Source organism: Mauremys mutica, chromosome 6 (assembly GCF_020497125.1).
Source record: "Mauremys mutica isolate MM-2020 ecotype Southern chromosome 6, ASM2049712v1, whole genome shotgun sequence".
NCBI lineage: Eukaryota > Metazoa > Chordata > Testudines > Geoemydidae > Mauremys > Mauremys mutica.
The window spans coordinates 67,640,790-67,664,002 of record NC_059077.1 but is presented as its reverse complement, the minus strand read 5'-3'; the positions used below and the strand labels follow the sequence as shown (position 1 = coordinate 67,664,002).

The 23,213-nt window shown below is 37.5% G+C and overlaps 1 protein-coding gene across 1 annotated transcript in view; it reads right to left on the bottom strand.

The window, feature by feature from the left end:
- APC (APC regulator of WNT signaling pathway) overlaps nucleotides 1–23,213 on the bottom strand; it is a 192,579-nt gene that overhangs the window by 141,938 nt on the left and 27,428 nt on the right. Inside the window, exon 2 of the mRNA XM_045020885.1 lies at nucleotides 5,657–5,809. Within this exon, the coding sequence (XP_044876820.1) occupies nucleotides 5,657–5,791 (135 nt within the window). The 5' untranslated portion in view covers nucleotides 5,792–5,809. The remainder of the gene's footprint in view (nucleotides 1–5,656; nucleotides 5,810–23,213) is intronic.

The following is a 23,213-nucleotide window of genomic DNA, read 5'->3' as shown; positions in this document are numbered from 1 at the left end:
TCTGCGCCTCTCCCTCCCTCCCTCCCGCAGCAGCAGAATTTGGGTGTGGGAAGGGGCACGGGGTTGGGGCATGGGACCAGGTGAGGTGGGCCCTGAGTGGCACTTACCTGGGGGGCTCCCCGAAAACGGCAACATCCCTCTCACTCAGCTCCTAGTCAGAGACATGGCCAGGCAGCTCTGCACACTGCTTCTGCCCACAGTGCTGGCTTCGCAGCTCCCACTGGCCAGGAACTGTGGCCAATGGGAGCTGCAGGGGCAGTGCCTGCAGGTGGAAACAGCGCACAGAGCTGCCTCGCCCCCTCGCGTAGGAGCTGAGCGAGGGGGATGTTGCCGCTTCTGGGGAACCCCCCATGTAAGTGCCACCCAGAGCCTGTCTCACCCCGTCCTACCCCAACCCTTCCCCCTCCCACACCCAAACTCTGCTACTGCTGAGGGTAGGAGACATGGTGGCCCAAGACTGCCCCAGCAGTGGCCAGTGCGACTGGTGCAGGGCTGCCTGAGCTGCACATGAGCCAGGCACACCGGCCGGTGCAGAAGTCACAGAGGTCAGGGAAAGTCACGGAATCCAAGACTTCTGTGACAAATTCTCAGCCTTAAACATCAAGGTGCCAAATCCTTTGTTTTTATGCTCTGCTGCTGCCACTAGCTCCCTTTTATTCAACTATGTTATCATCAATGCGTGTATTTATCATGGATGGTGTTGAAATGAAAAAGTAACCAATGGTTTTCTGGCAGAGCTTAGCTAACTAGAGTTTAAAAACTATTTACATAGAAACTCTGCAGAACATACACATCCTGTATTTTTTTCAACTTACTTTTATTTATTAATTTCACCAAGTGTTTCTATTCTGATCTAACAAACTGTGTAATAAAAGTGCTTTGTTTTCTACTGCTTATGTTTTTAACATGGGAATATAATTTACATTTAGCACTATGAAGAAAATGAAAAAGCAACTTTTGAATTGACAGCAAAGGGAAAAAAAATGTACACACACTTTTGGAGTACTGCTCCAAATCATCACTTTAAATCAGTCCAAACAAGAATAGTGATAGGGCATTCTTAAAACATAACCACAATTGTGCACAAACAGAGATAAAAGGTTCATCCTCAAGTTTATACTGTATAGTAAGAAATGCAGTCACAGTAAATATTGTGGGCCAGATTCTGCTCTCAGTGGAGTTACTCCAGATATACATCGGCGTAACAGAGAAAAATCTAATCTTGTATATTAACTCTTATAAAGGGAATACTCTGAGGGAAAGAACAGATGGGAGAATTAAATATGTAAACCTCTTATGTATTGAGAAAGAATCCAGCTTGCACTATTACCTCTGTTTTTAACCCCTACAGAGGATTCATTAGATAGCTGCTCACATAAATTAATTCTGATTCCTAGACTTAAGTGAAATGTTTGATACTGTATATTTTACTATAGCTACATGTGGACAGAGGAGAAAGGAAATGGAAGCTGTTGAATTTCGAGAAGAGTTAAGCAGAATACTACAAACTGAGAAGTGGGGTGAAATCTGTTCATACATAGAACACTAAGGCTATATCTTCATTGAAAAAAAGTGTTTTTTACAGCAGGATAACTAATGACCCTTAGCTATCCTGATGTAAATGCTAGTGCAGTCAAAACACCTGTAGTTACTATACCCATAAACTACAATGCTAAATATATTTCTAAAAAACTTTAAATAAAACTAAGGTCTATTTCTGACAAGTAGAATATTATACTTACAGATTTAAAAAAAGGGTGTGGACAACTTTAACACTGTACTTTTCTTTGTTCCTTTATTGATTTTACAGGGTTTTACCAAGCGTAAATAAAGCTGTACGCTCCAGTTTCCTTCCAAATTTATCAATAGTCTGAATTTTTTGTTTTATCATGTAGAATCTTCAAGCTTTCTTCAGTTTTTATGGACCAATATAAGCATTGTGTTGATCATTAAATGACACCATATTTGCTCATTTACAGAACATATTTTACCTTCTTGCACTGCTGCATCTCATCTGATACACAGCCAATGGCAGCACTTGCATCTCCTCTGTAAACTATAATTGGTTTGAAGAGGGGTTTGTATTTTTTTTTTAAAACAGTTAATCCTTGAAATGTCAAAGTTTAAAAAACAAGCTGGACATTGTTTCCTTGATCATTTGTAGCACTCCTTATAATATTGCACATCCAGCCTCATTTACCATTGTAGCCCTCTTTATAGATACACACAGAAACAGTTTCCTCTTTCAGACTTTATATCTAGCTTTAAACAATAGTCAGACAACACACTTCCCCAAAACTCTCACACACATATTAGTTCTCACACACACGTATTATATATATAAAAGATTAGCTAATTATAAACTTTTAATTCTAATATTAAACCCTTGCATGTTTTTTTTTAATTGGCAGATTAAGAATTATCACTTATAATTATAGAAATTACCAATTTCTTTAAAATATTAACTATTTAAAATGCTTTCTTTAAAATATACTTACAAAAATGTGATAAATATATTTTCCCTGCATCTGCTAATATTAAAAGATTATGAACAAAACTGTAGATCAAAGTGACAAATTTAAATAAAGACTTTAACAATCCAGAGAATAACCACAAACAGATTTTAACTATGCTAGAACAGGTCAAATAGAGGATGTAAAAAACTATGACTATGTTTCTGTAAAAATTCTACATACCCAGTAGATCTCAACTATTTTTTTCTTTTGGGGTTTTATTTGGTGTCGGGTCTGCTAAGGCTCTACAGCCACTCTCGAACAATGGCAGAGTACATCCCAAAGTAGAGATTAATATTTCAGAAACAGAGTATTTGGAGTGTCACTTGTTCATATGGTATTTACAGTGCTTTCATCCACTCCATTTTTATGTCTACTTCTGCTAATTATTTTTCTTTATAAACATCTCATCCATACTTCATCGTGGCATTTGTGCTATACAAACACTGACTAGATATGAAGGCAAGTGGCTTCCTCTAAGGGAACAAAGTCACTTAGACAATGCTAAAGACTATGAAAGAAAAATTAAGAAAAAAGAAAGAATTTAAGTATATCTATGGTGCATGCAGCCCAAGTTCACCCAAAGATTGTGAATCCCAAGGCCATTCCCATCCCCGGGTTTATTGCATAAGACCAACCACTACTACTGATCAGCCTTCAAAATAAATCAAAGCAGGGCTAGAAAACTTTTTCACATACAAGCCGGGGACAATATGAAAGCTAAAGAGGGAAAAGACAGCACACAACATGAGGTCCAAGGTAATGCTAGTGAGAAGCCAGTCCCTATCACTAGCTTCTGCAAAAAAAGAAGCCTTAGTATTCCTACTATGTCATCATCCCTGGATTTTTCTGGTGATCTCCATTTTCACATAGACCTTTGGCTACTATGTGTCTGGTAAATCCGAAACAAACACTTTCCCATCTCTAGGTGTTCTTATTTTCCTTATTTCATCCCAGAATCTTAAGAAGAGAAAGTATCTGCTACTCCCTACTCCTCATTCCTGACTGCAGTGAAAGAAGCGGGAGATGGCACACTGGAAATCTCTTGTGAACATATCATCCTTGATCTCCTTAAAGTTTTGTTGTTTTTTTTTAAATATAATTTTCCTGGTACATATTCATTGAAAAAACATGACTAGAACTGAATTTAGTGTCAAGCAGCTAGTGTAAAAGACTAATTTCCTCCCAAACTGAGGCAGAGATATCTTCATAATATACTGTAAAAGGGCAATGCAAGAATTAAAATATATATCTGTATTGGCAAAAAATGCAATTCTTTGAAGAACTATCATGTCTGATGGTAGTTTTTTTTTTTTTGTGTTCTGGTCTAAATAGACTTTCACTAATGAGGATGTTGTTTTCAAGCTATATACAGGGAAAAGAGTGTTCAATGAAAATAATCTTTTTAAAAAATATTACTATATTCAATAGCAAAAGTGAGCCAGTTACCAAGTTTTGCAAAGCTTTATAATAAAAATGAAAAATCACCTGGCAAACAAAGCTGCCATCTGAATTGTGATCAATTGAGGCAGCAGACAAGCAAATGTTGTTCAGCATTTTAGTGCCTGAGAGAGGCTACAGGCTTCCCAGTGTCCCATCCCTCCAACTCCCTATTCACCTGACCCTTCCAATCCCTCACTTCCCCATCCATCCACATTTATACCCCTCCCCATTAACCCCCATCACTACACTCCAACCTCCCTCTCCTTATTTCCACCTACTCTTCTACCCCTAATCACCTACCCTTCCCAGCAACCACTGCATGTATAATTTATTTTCTTTTCAAAAATAGTTTTGGTGACTTCTAAATATTCTGCTGTACTCAGATTAAATTTCCCCAAAATGAAAATGCTCCATATTGGAGCAACATGCCTTTTTTTTTTTAAATTATCATTTCAAAATTCTGCTCTGGGTTAGATTTGAACTCACGGTGATTACGGGGAATATAGATTCATTGGCTAGAACATTTCCTTGGAGACACACAGGTCTTGTGAATCTTAGGTGCCTTACAAAACTGGGCTTTCCAGCTCTCTGTATATGTGTAGTATAATCCATTAGGTGCTCAAGCTTTAGCAATGCTTGCTGGAACACCTATCTGGAGAAGCAACAAAGAATCCTGTGGCACCTTATAGACTAACAGACGTTTTGCAGCATGAGCTTTCGTGGGTGAATACCCACTTCTTCAGATGCAAGTGGTGGAAATTTCCAGGGGCAGGTTTATATATGCAAGCAAGAAGCAAGCTAGAGATAACCTAACCTCGTTATCTCTAGCTTGCTTCTTGCTTGCATATATAAACCTGCCCCTGGAAATTTCCACCACTTGCATCTGAAGAAGTGGGTATTCACCCACGAAAGCTCATGCTGCAAAACGTCTGTTAGTCTATAAGGTGCCACAGGATTCTTTGTTGCTTTTACAGATCCAGACTAACACGGCTACCCCTCTGATACTATCTGGAGAAGGAAACTATATGTAATCTGATTTCCCCCAACAGGTTAATAGCTGTCATGCACTTTGTTGAGGTAACCCTCAACCATTGGAGAACCTGGTACAATCTCAGCCCTGGTTTATATCTATCTGTGTCCAAAAACTGGTTACCAGAATAAAGTGAACTTTAAGAAAAACTGTTTATTGGGAACTGTATTTCAGGAACCTTTTGTTCAAATAGCCCCAAATTTAGTTCACTGTACTCCTCTGAGGTACACAATTTCAGGACAATCCGATTAGTCAAATATTTTAGAGCACTCTGAACAGTAGCACTATAAATAGAAAGCTGGTCTTAATCTTAACTATATTTGTTGAACTATGTCATCAGACTAGACTTCCTGCTAAGAAGTTCAGTTGCGAAAAAAAGGCAGTAATCATTAATACATGCCAGAATAAGAGAGAATATCAAAAACCAGAAAATGGTTCTAAAAACAGTTTTGAACTTGTTTTTATTTTCTTGATGAAAACTTTCTGGAAAGTAATTAGACTTGATCGATACACTTCTTTAAAGATATTGTAAGAGGATTTTTGTCGGAATCTAAAACCACACAAGACCCCCTAAGCATCTAATAACCCCTAAAATGTTTATACAGAAATACTCCAAAACAAAAAGGTTACATCAAAAGCTTCCATGTACACAGGAACACTCTTTTGATACCTTCATATTAGATGCCTCAGTTTCCAGTTTTGTAAGATGATTTGAGTTGTCCTCTAGTTCTTGTCGAAGGTTTGAGTTCTCCATCTTTAGCGCCTCAACTTGCTTTAACAACTGATCATATGAAGCTGCAGCCATCCTGGGCTACCCCTGAACCTAAAAAACACAATAGAAGATTTTTAGTTTCAGAAAAAAAAGAATTGTGAACTTTCAGGCAATGCTGCCTCTCTTCCCCAGTTTCTAAAGTTTAATATGAACATTTATTAAATTACTAAATTTATACTCAGTATGACAAATTCAAGGAAGAACGAAACACAAGTTGATAAAAGTTTTATATTTGCTAAACTTAAATATACATAAATAAATTGATCAGGAAATATGTATTTAGATATATGATGCAATATCCATTACTATGGCTGCTGTACAAGAAGTTAAGCATAAACAAGAAGGAGAGAAAAGGTATGGGCGAATGTCTGTCTTAGTTTTGTGAGGACAAAAAGTAAAGTAAGTGAGAGCAAATAATGCTCTAGGTTTTAGGGAGACTTAATGACATCAGGGAAGGCTGCACATTACACATGAGGGGTTGACAAGTAATTGGCAATTTGGCAATTACCTAAATATTTATATTATGCTCATCGCTGTGCAATGTAAGCAACAAGAGGAAAGATGTGGCCAAGGTGGTATGAAAGCCATTAAGATAATATTCTTCACTCTTTGTGTATGACCGGTGTAAAGACTTATTAACAGCTCTTTTTTAGAATAATTAATAAGCATTTATAAACTGTTCCTGAAAGACGATCACCTACAAATCCTATGAAGCCACTGGGATTTGAGGGTGACCAGCACCTCTCAAGATCACGCTTAGACAGTTATGGAGACTGTGGGGCAAAGGATAATAGACAAACATTCAAGAGACTTAAAACAAAACATCTTAAAACAGTACCAGCAGTCCCAACAGAGAGATTTTGCAACTACAGCAGACTGTACTTCTAGAGACCTGCAATATATTTCCAACACTATGTGTGATCTGGTTGCACAGCAGCAGAAATAACTGATTATTCTTAAAATTAAGATATTACTCATAGAAAATAGGGAGGGGGAGAGCAGGAAAGGTAAGAAATGACCAAAAGGGTTGATTACATTATTAGTAACATTTTTATCAACAAAAGCTGTAACTGAAATATTACAAATTAACAATACCACTAGCAAATCTACATGGATTGGTCAGTGGTCTTCATTTTTGGGAAAGTAATGATATTTGTGATTCCTGCCCAAGATAGCCCCACTGCCATTCACCAATCCAAATGCACGTTTTTCTGCCATTTTGTAATAATTATATTGCAAAACCTCAAGCAAATTGTGTCCTATGATGACTTTAATAGTTAACACACGGTAAGAATTGTGCAACAAACATTCAGTAGTATGAAGTAATGTAAATAGGTTGGTCAAGTTTGATGTATTTCACAATGAGAATTAATCTTTTAATCATCTGCCATTCAGCAGAGAAACAGCAGGCTTAACATTTCATATATGCACACATCATCTTATCACTTTGCCAACCTTACAGAAAGAATTTCCTATCTGAATATGGCATAAGACATTAAACCTACAACTCAAAAGAGAAATACAGAAGGCTTAGAAGTTGGTATATTCATCTTCTAGTCATGACTGTGCTACTTTGGGAATTTCCTTAAATCTAAAATTTCAGATTTAAAATCTTGTCTTAAATACACTGCATACATGTACAGTCTGCAAACTATTCAGTACCTTCAGAACTGTACCCAATACCACCTAAAAAAATAATTTGCTGTAAATTTCCAGTATACACTTTGAAAATTCTCCCTAAGCGATCTAAGTTTAGCTCACTTGACAAAAAGTAAGTCCACACTGATGATTGGCAGAATAGGAAGAAAAGTACATAGATGCTATCTGATAAACCATTTTTCCCCTCTGATTTTAGGAAGCAAACTTTCACATCCTAATCATCTCACCTCATTGAAGAAGCTGGGCTAAGAAGGGGATAAATCATTTGAGGAACTTACTGCAGTGAGAGGATGCAAGAGTGTCCTGGAAAAATCCCAAATACTAAATTTCTTCCATGATGTGGTCACATTAGGCATGAGGCTCCATTTTGGAGAAATTAAGGCACATTAAAATAATTAGTTCGACTTAATGGATTCTGTGTTGATAAAAAGTTAATTCTACCTAAAAGGCAGAGTGCTGTTAAATAGATTGTTTAATTATCATGTGATGTTACATGAACAAATATTTACATAAAACTGTGCACACACACTCCCATTTTACATTCTTTGTTTTACACATTCATTCATTCATTCGTTAACTACCTGCCTACCTAAGAAATAAAACTAATAAATGCAGTATTCCTTTTCTTCCAAAATATAGCTACAGTGAGTAATCCTGCACTAGTCCTGCACTGGACTAAATCTATGGACTTTTCCATCTCTAATTTCCACAAACAGTATTTTATCGGTCCTTAAAGCTTGTAATGTCAACACCATCTCAGTGTTCATTTAGGTTATACGATTACACCAGGTGGCAAATTTAACTGATCATTTGTTGGACCTTTGAAATGTCGGGAAGACAGACACCAAACTTTGCTATCTGTTTATTAAAGAACTGCATTTTAAATTTAATCAACAGGTGGTGGTATTATGAGTATTGAGAATCTGGTCAGTTAGGTTGGTCAGTGGTTGGAGGGAGAAAGAGAGTAATGAATATGAAATCAAAGGTCAAACTCTGCCAGTCTTGCTCATGGTCTTTACTCAAGCATGTAGTCTCCTTGAAATCATGGGACTAGTCGCATAAAAGATCCCCAGAATTCAATGGAGAAAAATGGGAGATGAGAGGATCTGAACAGAGTGGAAGAATGGTAAGTGGATAATCCTGATTAAGAGATTCTGAAATAAAAAAATGAGCTCAGTTTGTTTTTTTATGGGAGGTGGGGTGTTAAAATCAGTAAAGTTCTAATAATGAAAGCCTTTTCAGGCAATGTACCTTTTCTGATATTTATCACAAAGGAAGTAAAAAAAAAAATAGAAGATTGTTCCGTATACCAAAACTCAGTGAAATCTGAAACAGACTGTAAATGGGGTAGATTAAACGCAACTCAAATTGGTTATAAGAAGTTTTAATATAATCAGTCCTAAATCCAGTAAACAATATTAGCCTTTAACGTGTCTTTGGACATTATATACTGTGGGGTCACTTTTTCAATTGAAAGGGGGATAACTTCCACCCCTAAAACACAGTAATAAAAACAGGTTTATTTTTTTCTTTCAGAAAGTCCCTCAACAGTAGGACTAAGTACTGAATGCTTTCAAATAACCAAGTTAAGAGGGGCATGCAGCACATGGTTAATTTGAAGCTTGCTTTTCCACACTCTGATCTCAGATTAATTCAACTGAGCCAGCAAGTCTCAGAGCTGAATTTAAAAATTGACTTCAGCTGTCCAATTTTGTTTAATTGCCTCAAATTGTTGCTATTAACCAGAAAGCCAATATAAAAATTAAAGAGAGAGTGGGTTCTCAAAAAAACTGAAGATTCATTGAAAGCTGAGGGTTTTGTGGAAGTATGTAATTTTCATGGAGGGGAGAGAAATGCATTTCGATAAGGTCTAAACATTCTGTTTTGACATTTTGGAATAGAACACTATAATGTAAAATCAATTTCTAAATGAAAAATTGACTTTTTAATTTAAAAAAATTCAAAAACAGAACAAAACATTTTGATAGACATGAAAACACTTTATAAATATTTCCTTTCACCGGACATTTTGAAAAACGTTGGTTTTGTTCTTTTCTGGAATTATTTTTTTTTTAAACTTGTAGAATTTCCCATGAAACAGAAAATCTGGTTCTCACTCAATTCTACTATTCACATTTTTTCAGTTTCCAAATTTCTCCATTTTAGACAAACACTGATATTTATTAGCTTGCTTCTATATTTCTGTAAAATCTTGGAGAAAACCTTGTGTGAAGAAACTCTCATACCAGTCCACACACAGAGGGTTATTGTAAGTATATGCAGGGGAGATATGGAGCCACTAAAATACTGGACGTAATAGCTAAACCCTTTTTTCCTCAGCAAGGTGGAAATAATTCCTTAAAACAAACCTAAGAAAAAGAAGAGTCCCTTAGTCTAGAAACCATTATCCCTAATTCAGAATTCATTTATGGAGAAAAAGTGGATAAAACTATAGGGACTTCCCAAGCAATAAACATAGGATCAAATTTCCAAAAAATGCATCAAGACCAGTCTGTCTTGCAAACTAAAGTTACCTAGAAGTGAGGGCAAAAATATGCTGAAGGCACAATTCCTCCCTACATGATCACTTCCTGTTCAGTAAAAAAGTAAAATGACATTTATAGAAACCTTATACAGTGACCTATAAAGTGAGAGAGATCCTCTTCTCCTGAGGAGCAGACTGAGCCAGATGATGCCTGGCCCAACACAGTTTGCAACTATGGCTAAGATCTTTGCTTTCAAATCTGAAAAAACACAGCTAAGCTAATCAGACCAGTACCAAATTTAGCAGTTGGAAAAAAGAAAATGGCAGAGCATGGTTAACGCTAGTGTTGCCAACTTTTCTGATTTTTATCGTGAGTCTGTCAATATTTAGTGTTTTGCTTCAAGCCCTAGCTACTGGAGTCAAGTGCTAACATGAGAACCTCAGCTTTTATGTTTTTTAAAAATATGCTTTTAGAGATAGAGAACAGCTTGAAAATGTGAAATGAGTAACCTAAAGTCTTAAAAGCCAGAAAGCAAATAAAAAGAATTCTACATTTTATTTTTAAATTCATGATTTTTAAGCCAATATCATGAATGTTCAGTGTTGGCAATATTGTTAGCCACCTTTTTCTGTGAATTCCATGATCAGGAAAAACCAAGGCTCTGTTATGATCCCCAGAAAGCTATAATCCCAAGCAATTCACTTTCTCCCCTGTTGCAGGGGGCTCAAAACGTCTGAAAAACAGATGATCAAGAGTCAGCTCAATGAGGTAAACAGGACTACAAATTTTATAGTATAATCATAGACTCAGATTTTACGGCCAGACGGGACTATCGTGATCATCTAGTCTGACCTTCTGCACACTGCTGGCCACAAAACCTCACCCACCCACTCCTGTAATAGACCCAGATCTCTGGCTGAGTTACTGAAGTCCTCAAATCATGGTTTAAAGACTTTAAGTTACAGAGAATTCACCATTTACACTAGTTTAAACCTACAAGTGATCCATGCCCCATGCTGCAGAGGAAGGAGAAAATTACTGAAAGCTGGTATGTCTCTCTGGACTTGCCAGTTATACTCCTAACAGGAAAACTTGCAGACCATTTAAGGATCACGTCTCTTCATGTCTATTCTGCAGGAGCGACACTTGGCTATAATATCTGCCATTTTTTTGACACGGGGCTTCAAAAATGTGCCTATCAACTACTAGCTGAAGCACTAAACCACCTCACCAGAGTGAGAAATAGCCTCACTGCCATGTCTTCCAAAAAAACACAACAACCCCACCACCTCCTCCCCATACCTGCTTAAGGCGGCTGAGTATACTTTTCTCTAATGAAAATGTCTATACAATATTTTTAATGCCTACAGTCCATTAGCAGTTATCTTTCCTTTCACCTCTACTCCATTTTTCAGGTCTTAATATTAAATATACGGTGCTTTTCATCTGTATATTTCAAAGCACTTTATAAAGGGGAAGTCAGTATCCCCATATTTCAGAAACTACAGCACAGAGAGACAAAGCGACTTACAGGAGTAGTAGTAATAGATCAAACAAGTAGTCTGGGACACAGCAGGGAATTAAATCTGAGTTTCCCAGGTCCCAGGCTAGCACTAACCCTGGTCATCTGGTCTCTCTCTCGCTCCAAGAGTTTAATAATTCTTCTTCTATATTGTAACTTCTCCCTCTTACTGATACCCCATGTCTCACAGCCTCCACAGCACAATAGGACCTAATATCACTGCAACAACCAAATTCAGTGGCAACATTAATTTATTCCATTGCAATATAGCATGCTAATATATTTGTATCCCTTACCTGTCTTAGACTGTCTCTCTCTCTCGCATGTGCATCAAGGAAAGGGGAGCTTGAAGCCAACTTCAATGGCTCACTGCTCCAGCTACTGCACTGCTCTCCACCCTATGCTTCTGGATCTCCATTCTCTGAATGCAAGCTGCCCTGTAGCTCAGAATCCCAGCTCCCCAGCACCTAGCTCCAGTGCACAGTGCAAGGAACAAGCATTTTTAATTAATTCCCTTTGCAAGGAAAGCTGGAGAGCAACAGGTAGTTATAATCTGGTTCTAGAAGGGAAGGGCAACAAAAAAACAATTTCAGGGGCCTCCTAACAGAATGTTCCATGGAAGAAATGCTGAATTTTGTAGCATCTCGGGAAAATGCCAAATTCCACGGTCACAGAATTAAGCTATCGCTTGAGGCTTGGCTGCAAATTCAGGCAGGTAATAATGCCCTGGTTCATAGTCTGAAGGTTACCCCCACAACCACAGCAAGGTACCATGACCAGACTTTAGACAAGTTATAAAGCTCTATTACCTAGTACAGGAGCTAGCTGCTCTTAATCTTAAGTAGTACTCTTTCAGCTGGACTCTCCAAAAAAATAAAAACAGAATGAGGTCTTCAAAGTTTGGTCCACAGACCAAATTTTATATGAAAGAATGCAGAAATTATATGAAGGAAGAAGTTATGAAACACGTTTTGTGCTGCCTGGATTGTGTGCCCCCTGGGGTACTTCAAACAAGCAAAATCAATTTAATTGCCTGTTGTCTACCCATAGACTATGTCAATAGTTATCTGTTTCCCTGAGTTAAGTGAACTGAAAAATATTTTCATTACAAATTTAAATTTCTCTTTCAGTTACAAAAACCATTTTATTAAAAAGAAAGTTACTTAAATACCGAATCTTCACATAGGAATACAGACAATATAAGGTTACAGCAGTTCAGTCAAATACATCAGGTTTGACTTTAATTGTTATCATAATTGAAAATACTTTACAATGAGCATGAATATTAAATAGGGCTCTACCAAATTCATGGCCATGAAAAACTCGTCAAGAACTGTGAAATCTGTTCCCTCTTCCCCCCCCCCCCCCGAAATCTGGTATTTTCTGTGCTTTTACCCCATACGATACAGATTTCACAGGGGAGGCCAACATTTCTCAAATCGGAGGTCCTGACCCAAAAGGGGGCGGGGGGTCACAAGGTTATTTTAGGGGGTTGCAGTATTGCCACCCTTACTTCTGTGCTGCCTTCAGAGCTGGGCGGCTGGAGAGCGGCTGCTGCTAACTGAGAGCCCAGCTCTGCAAGCAGCAGTACAGAAATAAGGGTAGCAATACCATACCATGCATTCCTTAATCTGTGCTGCTACTGGTGTCAGCTCTGCTTTTAGCTGTCGCTCTCCAGCTGCTCAGCTCTGAAGGCAGCGCCACTGCCAACAGCAGTGCAGGAGTAAGGGTAGCAGCACTGCAACCCCTCCTACAACAAACCTTTCAACTCCTCCAAACACAGCTCCTTTTTGGGACAGGATCCCCACAATTACACCACTGTGAAGTTTCAGATTTAAATACCTGAAATTGTAAGATTTATGATTTTTAAAATCCCATGACCGTGAAATTGACCAAAACAGACCGTGAATTTAGTAGGACCCTATAAATAAAGTTTAGATTTATTACAGCAGAACTGTTAACTAGCATGCATCAACTATACATTAATCCTATGTAAATAACACAAATTTGCTTTTACATCATAAAATAAATTAGAATATATGTAGATATTTTACATGGATTTTTTTATTGTATTCTCCATACAAGAGTTTAATAAAGCCCAACTGTTAAATACACAATAAAAAGCTGTGTTGTCATTACTTTGTGTTCTTGAAAGTCTTCATCAGCCCTAATTGGGGGAAGCAGGGAGGGGAAGAAGCAGGAAGGGTAGAGAAAGAGTGGCACACTGGGAAGGGATATCCTCTGCTTACCATCATGCTATGATTTCTAGGCATTTTAAATTGGCTGCAGAGGAAATGAACTGGATATGAACTTTGTGAGATGACATTTAGGTAAAGGATGTGAGAATGTACTGCTGGCAGGTTAGAATTACTTAATGAGTAATTAATCTGAGTAGTTTACAATAAGCAAAATGATTCAGTGCAAGACTTATTGTTTTGGTTTTTAGTAAAGATTATAGGACAATAATTTATTTAAAAATTCTAGTGTGCTTTAAAATTCAATGTTAAAGTGTTCCCAGACAATCCAACTTTTTGTGTAAAATGACATTTTCATACAGCCTTCATTTTTGTCTCTCTCAAATCATTCCTAAAATCTCATTCTTTATCATTTTACACAAAATTGAATGTCCATATTTCAAATTTTAATACAACAAACCCTTTTGCCACCAAAAATACATATTCTAACTTGAGGCCAATGCATAACTGCTGTAACCTGTGCCTTTCTTCAGTTTTATATCTTGTCTGTAATCTGTCTACAATCCTGCAGATGTTTAGAATGTTTTGTTGTGATTATTTGTTAATCAGAAAAAATACACACAAAAATTAAGAGTACGTTTTTACAGAACCCTTTTAAACAAAATTTGCAACATTCTAAAAACTAAGTTTTACATACATCCCAGGCCCCCATTATTTCCAAATTTAGGCATTGAAAAATGCCAAGAACTCTAATAACGTTAAATTGCTATGTGCAGAGCAGAACTACCGGAAGTTACTGGAATATTTCAAATTTTCATGAGCTTTAATTTAGAAAGTGAAGCAACATTAGTGGAACAGCTGTGAGATACTGCACAGATTTCTTAATTTAGTATAAAGTCAAAGAAATGCTTATTGATTCAAAGATCATTAAAAATATCAAATTGAAATTAAGCAATTTTAGGTAAGGATTTTTATTAAGAAAGCCTAGATCAAGCATAAATAAGAAAAAATTTTTGAAGACCATTTAAAACTAGATACATTACAATCTGAATCTATAATCCATAGAGTCCTTCAAGGCACTGGTCTCAGCCATCGAATACTAAAGAGCTGAAATCATTTAGGAATCGTTAAAAAAGGGACAGAGAATAAGACGGAGAATCTCTTATTGCCCTTATATATGGTATGCCCACATCCTGAATACTGTGTACAGATGTGGTCTCCTCATCTCAAAAAAAGATATACTGGCATTAGAAAAGAGAAGGGCAACTAAAATGATTAGGGGTTTGGAATGGGTCCCATATGAGGAGAGATTAAAGAGGCTACGACTTTTCAGCTCAGAAAAGAGGAGACTAAGGGGGGATATGATAGAAGTACATAAAATCATGAGTGGTGTAGAGAAAGTGAATAAGGAAAGTTAATACTTGTTCCCATAATATAAGAACTAGGGACCACCAAATGAAATCAATGGGCTGCAGGTTTAAAACAAATAAAAGGAAGTTCTTCTTCACACAGCGCACAGTTAACTTGTGGAACTCCTTGCCTGAGGAGGTTGTGAAGGCTAGGACTATAACAGGGTTTAAAAGAGAACTAGATAAATTAATGGAGCTTAAGTCCATTAATGGCTATTAGCCAGGATGGGTAAGGAATGGTGTCCCTAGCCTCTGTTTGTTAGAAGGTAGAGACAGATGGCAGGAGAGAGATCACTTGATTATTACGTGTTAGGTCCTTCTGACAATCCAGTTCAGTGGCATTGGCCACTGTCGATAGACAGGATACTGGGCTGGATGGACCTTTGCTCTGACCCAGTATGGCCGTTCTTATGTTATGTTCTTATATGAAATGGAAAAATGTATTTACCACTTTCTCCTCTCTGATCCATATGCAATTTAGTAGTACTCCTGGATTGCTCATTGACACTAAGCTCTCACATAGCAGCACCCATGAGTAATGCTTTCTAACACCTCTGGTTGGCAGGGAAACTATTCCAATCTGGCGGATGATGACCTGGCCTCAGTAATACACAGCTTTGTCACCTCCCATCTAACTACAGCAATTCAATATTCCTGGGCATGCAGCCATCAGCCTTTAGGAAATTGCAACTAGTACAGAAAAACAGCAGAGCATCTCTTCAGCACACAGGCTACAGTGAGCCTATCAAACTTGTCCTACATATTCTCTACACTGGCTTCCCAGAGAACACAGTCAAGCTCAAGATCTTGATCCCCGTTGTCAAGGTGCTCAGTGGCCCAAGATACCTAAAAAGAACATCTAAATCTCAGATGAAACTGTGGTTCATAAAACTGCTCCTCAAGCACAACAAAACTGTATACCACAAAGGTAAAAACTCATATTGTTGACATCAGAGCCTTCCTGGGGACTGGTCCAGACTTTGGAATGAACTCTCATAGGAATTAAGGATTATCACAGACCTCCCACCTTCCATTCCAAGTGCAAGCTTTTTTAATGTTGGCATTGGTAATACAATATCTAACAGTGTATCCCTATTAAAAAAAACATTACACTACATTCATCCACTCCACGTGGGGGAAATTATGTGAGAAAGAATGAACCACATGTGACAGATGTTAGTCATGTCACTTAACGCACTCTGGAACACTCCCATATACTACAGTGATGAGGACAGTATACAACCCAGAATGAAATACATGGAGATAGGCACAAAGTTTAGTATCTTTGTCACCAAACAAACTCCTGTTCCAGCTTTCTCTAGCTGAGTATCTAAGTCTGATGTCTTTTAATCATATTTTCAGTAACATTTTCTCTAATACCATTTCAACCATCTCTTCCTTTACCAAGTCCCCCAGAAACGGGCATTCTCCTTGAACCCAAATTAATCTCCTTCCATCACATCCACAATTTCTGCAAGAACTACTTTAACCTCCATAATATTGCCCATATTATCTATTCAGGATGCAGTGGATAGGGCACTGGATTGAGAGTCAGACCTAAATTTTATTGTTGGCTCTGGCGCTGACCTGATGTGTGATCTCAATCATTTCATTTTTCTCTCTGTTTCTCAGTCTGCAAAACAGGTATAATGATACTTATCTCCCTTTGTTAAACACTTTGGGACCTATGGATGAAGCACTAAGAACATGTTATTACTATTCTCCATGCCTTCATTCTCTCCACTTTAGATCAGCAGATTTTCTTCCCAGCTCTTCTCTTGCTTTTGCTATCTACTTTTAGATTCTACTCCCAACTTGTCACTCAAGTCATTTTGTAACCACACTATTCCCTTATGCTGTATCTGTGTACAATTAATAAAACAGTACAGGGTGATTTTATATGAAAGATAGTATACAAACTAAACAGTGATTAACACCGCATCTCTTTCCATCAAACTGTCTCACTTCCTTAATATTTAGTCTTCTCTCTGGAAATTCTCCATTTTACTGCAGAATTCTCCTAGCAACATAAAACCACTACAGTGTTCCTTCTGACAATACACTTCCATGCAGAATGACCACTTCGCATAACTCAGACAGCTAAACAAAGGTCTTCAAAAGTCAGATTTAGATGTATATAGCATTAGATCTGAATAAGGACTTCTACAATTATCAATATAGGATAGTAAAAGAATGGTCAAGAACTCAGAGCGTTTTTAGATTGAAACCCTAACAGAGAGAGATAAAAATAATTGACTTATATGAAATCTTATGAGTCTGCATTAGTCATTTTTTTTTTGTTGGAAATAAAGTAGCAATCTATTCAGTAATCTGAATAGGTTCTGCTTAAGCAGGCCAGTCATGACAGTCTGGGATACACCCACAACTCTGAATTTTGGCTTCATAAAAGTATTTCTTTAAACATCTTTAGTGATTTATCAGCCTAAACAACTACTTTTGTTACCAATAGCTTCATATTTTTGAACGGAACATGTTGAGAATATATAACTCTTGGCCTTGTCAGAATCCAGAGGAAACAAAATGTTATAGAATGTCAAATTAAAAATCTAAACAACTTGTTTATTCTAAAATATTAAATTCCATATATTTATATTATAGGTGGAGTAGTAATGATGCCTATAGTTAAGGCTGGCCAACACTTTCCATTGTAACCCTTTGTTTTCAGTTGTTTATAACTTTGATGAATTAACTATTCAGGTTGAAATTTTTCTTATTTGGGTTGAATTTTGAGAAAGTTTGAACTAAAACTGTACAGCTATTTCAGAGAACAAGATTAGTAAAGATAGTTTTTCTAAATAAAAGAAATGTGTACAGCTCTAAATCCTCCAAGATTTGGAGTAGAAAACAAATTTGACAGACAGATACTCCTGAGCAGGGCTGGCTCAAAGTTTTTTGCCACCCCAAGCAAAAACAAACAAAACAAAACAAAAAAACCTCCAAGAGCGCAACAGCTGAAGCAAAAAGGCAAAACAAAAAAAAACACCTCCGAGAGCACCCGGAATGCCGCCCCTGAAATTGTGCCGCCTCAAGCACATGCTTGGTTTGCTGGTGCCTAAAGCCGATCCTGTTCCTGAGGTCACAGCAGTGCCTTTCACTTTCCCCCAGAAAATCTGACCAGATTGTAAAGGACAACAACTTGTTAAAGGCTCTTTTAATTTTAATTCCAAATTCACAGCCCATTCTCCCAGGCCCTGTTAAGCCTTCTGTTTCCTCTATATATGATAAGCATGAGCTAGATTTCCAGAAGGGATATAGGCAAAACAGATCAAGCCACCTTCTCTTCCTCTGCCATCCATCAAAACACTCTACAGTCATAAAATATCAGGGTTGGAAGGGACCTCAGGAGGTCATCTAGTCCAAAGCAGGACAAATCACCAACTAAATCATCCCAGTCAGGGCTTTGTCAAGCCTGACCTTAAAAACCTCTAAGGAAGGAGATTCCACTATCTCCCTAGGTAATCCATTCCAGGGCCTCACCACCCTCGTAGTGAAAAAGTTTTTCCTAATATCCAACCTAAACCTCTCCCACTGCAACTTGAGACCATTACTACTTGTTCTGTGATCTGCTACCACTGAGAACAGTCCAGATCTCTTTGGAACCCCCTTTCAGGTAGTTGAAAGCAGCTATCAAATCCCCCCTCATTCTTCTCTTCTGCAGACTAAATAATCCCAGTTCCCTCAGCCTCTCCTCACAAATCATGTGCTCCAGCCCCCTAATCATTTACAGTTCAAGGGAAGGATCACTGGGTTAGGAGTCAGAAGACTACCTATCTAGTTCTAGTCTCACCTCTTTCACAGACTAGCATTATCAAAGAGGCAAGCAAGTATTCCTTAATCTCACATATGACATAACAGATGATTTCAAGTGTTGTACAAGGTAACTTTTGGCAGAACTGGGATTTGAACTCAGGCTTCTAGTATGGTGGACCCAAGCCTCAATCACTTAGCTACACTGCCTCTCAAACTGAATATGCCAAAATCATGCAGCTTCACTAATGTGTCTGTAAAATGGGACTAGTACTGCATGCCCAGTAGAGGAGATGGGCTCTGATAAAGTGTCAGGTGATGGAATTGTTTTGTTTTTTCTGTTTTCTTTTATTAAAGAACTATTACATTACAAACAAAAGCCTCTTTAAATGTCATATGAATTGAAAGAAAGTAATTACATGATCCCATGCAAGAGTTGCATGGGATATGTACAATATAGGAGAAGAGCGATATAATATAATATATACAATATTGTATATAGGTACACAAGCACAGAGTATGGTCGAATCTATCTTAATAAGGGAGTTAAAATCTGTAACCATTTTTCACATGAATGAAAAATATGGCAATGAGGGTCAGTACTCTCTCTATATAGGACCACGTAGTTAAAAAAAATAAATCTATTAGACTACCTTCCTAGAAGTTTAAAAATTAAGTATTGTCCCTATATTGTCCTTTTCTCTTTAGCACATAACCATTCTTACTTTTTTCCAATGGTGCTAAAATGAATATAACTGATTCTGTTTAGTATGTTCACTGGACAGCCCTGAGAGTAGTATTTGTTCAATTAAGACAATTAGGAAAAATATTTTACATCAATGATGCTACTACCTCAGAAAGTCTTCAAAAACCAGTAAGATTTGAAAATTTACTAAAACAGAAATTTTAACTTTTAACTATTTTAAAGTTTATACTAAGTAATTGGTTTGATGGTATGCATTACTAGTAAGTACAAGCACTAAACTTTATCTTTGAAAAAATATTGTTCTCAAATGTAGTAATTGTAAAAAGTCCCTTACTGTAATAAAAATAAGATGTTTCCTTCATGATCAAATTACCACATCGGAGAGAACAGTACGTTTCTTTATATCATATTGCCAACATGCATCAGTCCTGACCTGGAGTGACCACCTCTAGAGCTGTGAGAGGATTATTCAGTTTTCAAAGTCCAGGAAAAATCAAGGCTTTTAAAACTGACACATGGAATCTCACATTTTTCCCCAGTTACCACGTGAGAAAAATTCTAGGTAACGTCTGCGGTGGTCAATGCTCATGAGAAGATAAGATTTTATTTATAATATAATGTCTGCTCCAAACCTTATCTCCTATTTGTGTAATTTGGTAGAAAATCTCTATAAAAATAAAAATGAATAAAGTCCTGCTTAACATCACCGTGTATTGATAATCTACAAGTTTCTATTTTCTGATACAACAACAAATGAGATCATTAGGAATTCAAATTCAAATTTGTTTGTTTCCCTAGGCAGGTATATTTGTAGGCCTTTTTTTTTTTTTGGTAAACACACACTACAGGGGTATTTTTCCTCATTCACTCTCTCCTGTCTTCTTTATGTAGCTTATGTCATGTCCACTTAACCATTTCCATGCAAATGACTCTCCTGTGTCTTCCTTTTCTTTGCACACCACAGGCTATGTTGCACAACAGATCAGACCTCAGGTTGGAGAGTTATGTAAGCAGTGAGAGGTGGCACAGAAGGAACAGAAAAGGTAAGGACACAAATAGGAATTGGAATAATAGCACGAGTTGTAAATTAATTTTTAAAAATTCTTTCTATGAAAGAAAAAAGGCCACCAGGAGGAACGAACAAAACACAAGAGACCAAAAGCAAGAGAGATTGCTACTATGTAAATATTTGTATCGTGGTAGTGACAAAAGATATGCACCACTGTAGAAGGGTCTTGAGGAAGGGTTTGAAGAAAGAGAACATGGCTAATTTAATTACTGTTTTTGGAGGTGTTTTGTAAGTAAGCAGTGTATGGAGGAAGGCACAAAAATGCATCTCAGAGATGTAAAGCAGCAAGCAGATGAGGGCACCAGTTCAGAAAGTTAGGAGAGTGGGGAGCAACTTGATAAGATACAATAGCAAATAGAGAGGGCCAGAAATGCAAGAAAACAAGGCAAGAAAACACATTTTGAATTTGATGTGGTGGGAAAAAGAGGGAGCCAATTATCAGAACGATGCACTAAGACAGGGGTAGGCAACCTATGGCCTGGGTGCCGAAGGTGGCATGCTAGCTGATTTTCAGTGGCACTCACACTGCACGGGTCCTGGCCACTAGTCCAGGGGGCTCTGCATTTTAATTTAATTTTAAATGAAGCTTCTTAAACATTTTAAAAACCTTATTTACTTTACATACAACAATAGTTTAGTTATAGATGTATAGAAAGGACCTTCTAAAAATGTTAAAATGTATTACCAGCACGTGAAACCTTAAATTCGAGTGAATAAATGAAGACTCGGCACACCACTTCTGAAAGGCTGCCGACCCCTGCACTAAGATGATGACCTCGGCAGCTATATTTTGAATGGAGTGGAGGTGGGCTGCAATGCAGGTATCAAGGAAACTAAAGAGGCAGTGGTTGTAATTGTAAAGACAGGATAGAATAGGCCTGATGAAAGAGTTTCAGATGAGTGTACTGAGAGACTAGGTTGGAATTTAGTGATATGGAGAAAGCAGCAGCAGCAAGACAGGGACACTGCCTAGATTTATGGGACAATATAGCAAGATGTAGAAATGGACACCCAGATTGTGAATTTAAGTGACAGCGAGGAGAGTGACGTAGTCAGTGACAGAGAAATGAGACAGTTGAGAGGGCTTGGGAAAAAAACAATTCAGTTTTGTCCACGTTACACTTACGGTGAGACAACGGGAGATATCAAAAACACCGCCTGAGATGCAGGATTTGAGAGAGACAGCCAGGCAAAAGTGGAGAGGTAGCTTTGAGAGTCATCTGCATAAAGGGACTAATTGAAACCATGCAAGTGAATGAGACCATTAACAGGAAAGTTTGAGAGAGAAAAGGAGATCTAGGACAGAGCACTGTGGGATTGCCCACAGAAAGTGGAACTTGACACTGAAGGGAATATTCAAAGAGGTAAGAGACCTAAAAGGTCAGTTATGAAAGCCAAGGAAGGACAAGATAGCAAGAAGGATCAGCAGTTTCAAAAGCAACAGAAAGGTAAACAAAGATGACAATGAAGTATGGGTTCTTATATCTGGCTAGTAAGAACTCAGAGACCTACATACAAGCAATTTCACTAGAACAGAAAGGGTAGAAGCCAGATTAGATGAGATGAGATCCATGATGAAGTTGGAGAAACTTGAGGCAGCTTTCACAAAAAGTACATTTGATGAGCCTAAAGATGAAGGAAGGAGATAAGTCAGTATTTGAAAAAGGAGGAAACTGCAGAACAGTTTATTGAGAATGGAAGGATTATGGTATGCTTGTATTGTGATTGGCGCTGGCTAAAGGAGAATGAAAAAAATTCATATGGGAAGTAAGGAAGAGAATAAAGGTAGAGGCAAGGGAAGTCAGCAGCTGGAAGAGGATGGAGTCACCAGGGCAGTTGGCGGGTATCCAGGAGAGCAGGAATCAGTGACAGAAGAGAAAAAGTGAAAGAGCTGAGGGTAGAGGAAGGTAAAAGGGAGGGGGGGGGGAAGAGAAAGAATGGGGAAAAGAAAGACTTTATCAGCAATTGTACTGGCCTAAAATGTATAGCACTGTATTCCCAGCATTTTATTTCTGTTAAAGATTGTCCCCAAATCTGTTAATTTGGAGATGGAGACATTAAACAGGAGAGGATAGTAGACTACTCATAGGATTAAAGTCAAATTGCTCTTTGCTGATGGACATGTAAACATTTAATTATCTGCTTATTAAAATTATTTCCATGCTCTTGGTTTTCCCCTTGCATTTCAGGTCATGGCTACATTTTGGAACACTACATTTCAAATGTTGAATATACATTAAGTACCCATCAAGTAATATTAAACTGTCAAATACAACTTTCATATTAAAAGCAGTAAGAAGGGAAGACACTTGAATGTAAAATTACTGAATAGTTGGGATTTCCTTTAAGACATTTTCTTTTAGATTTTTTAAATTAAGAGTTTAATAGTTTATTATAAATTTTAAACTGTGTTTGTTGCGAGAAGAAAGAAAACATTTGTCAACTGGTAAACACACAAGAAGGGGCAGGGAAATTGCTATGTGCATAGTCAGTGTTAAGACACCAATACGTTTGTTTTAACCTAAAAAGCTGATTTTGGTATTTAAAGTTTGCGATAGAAAGAATTTTCACTGGGCCACAGTACTCCATTTTTCTCCCAAAGTAGCTTCACATAGCAAACATATCACTCTTTTTCTAAGTG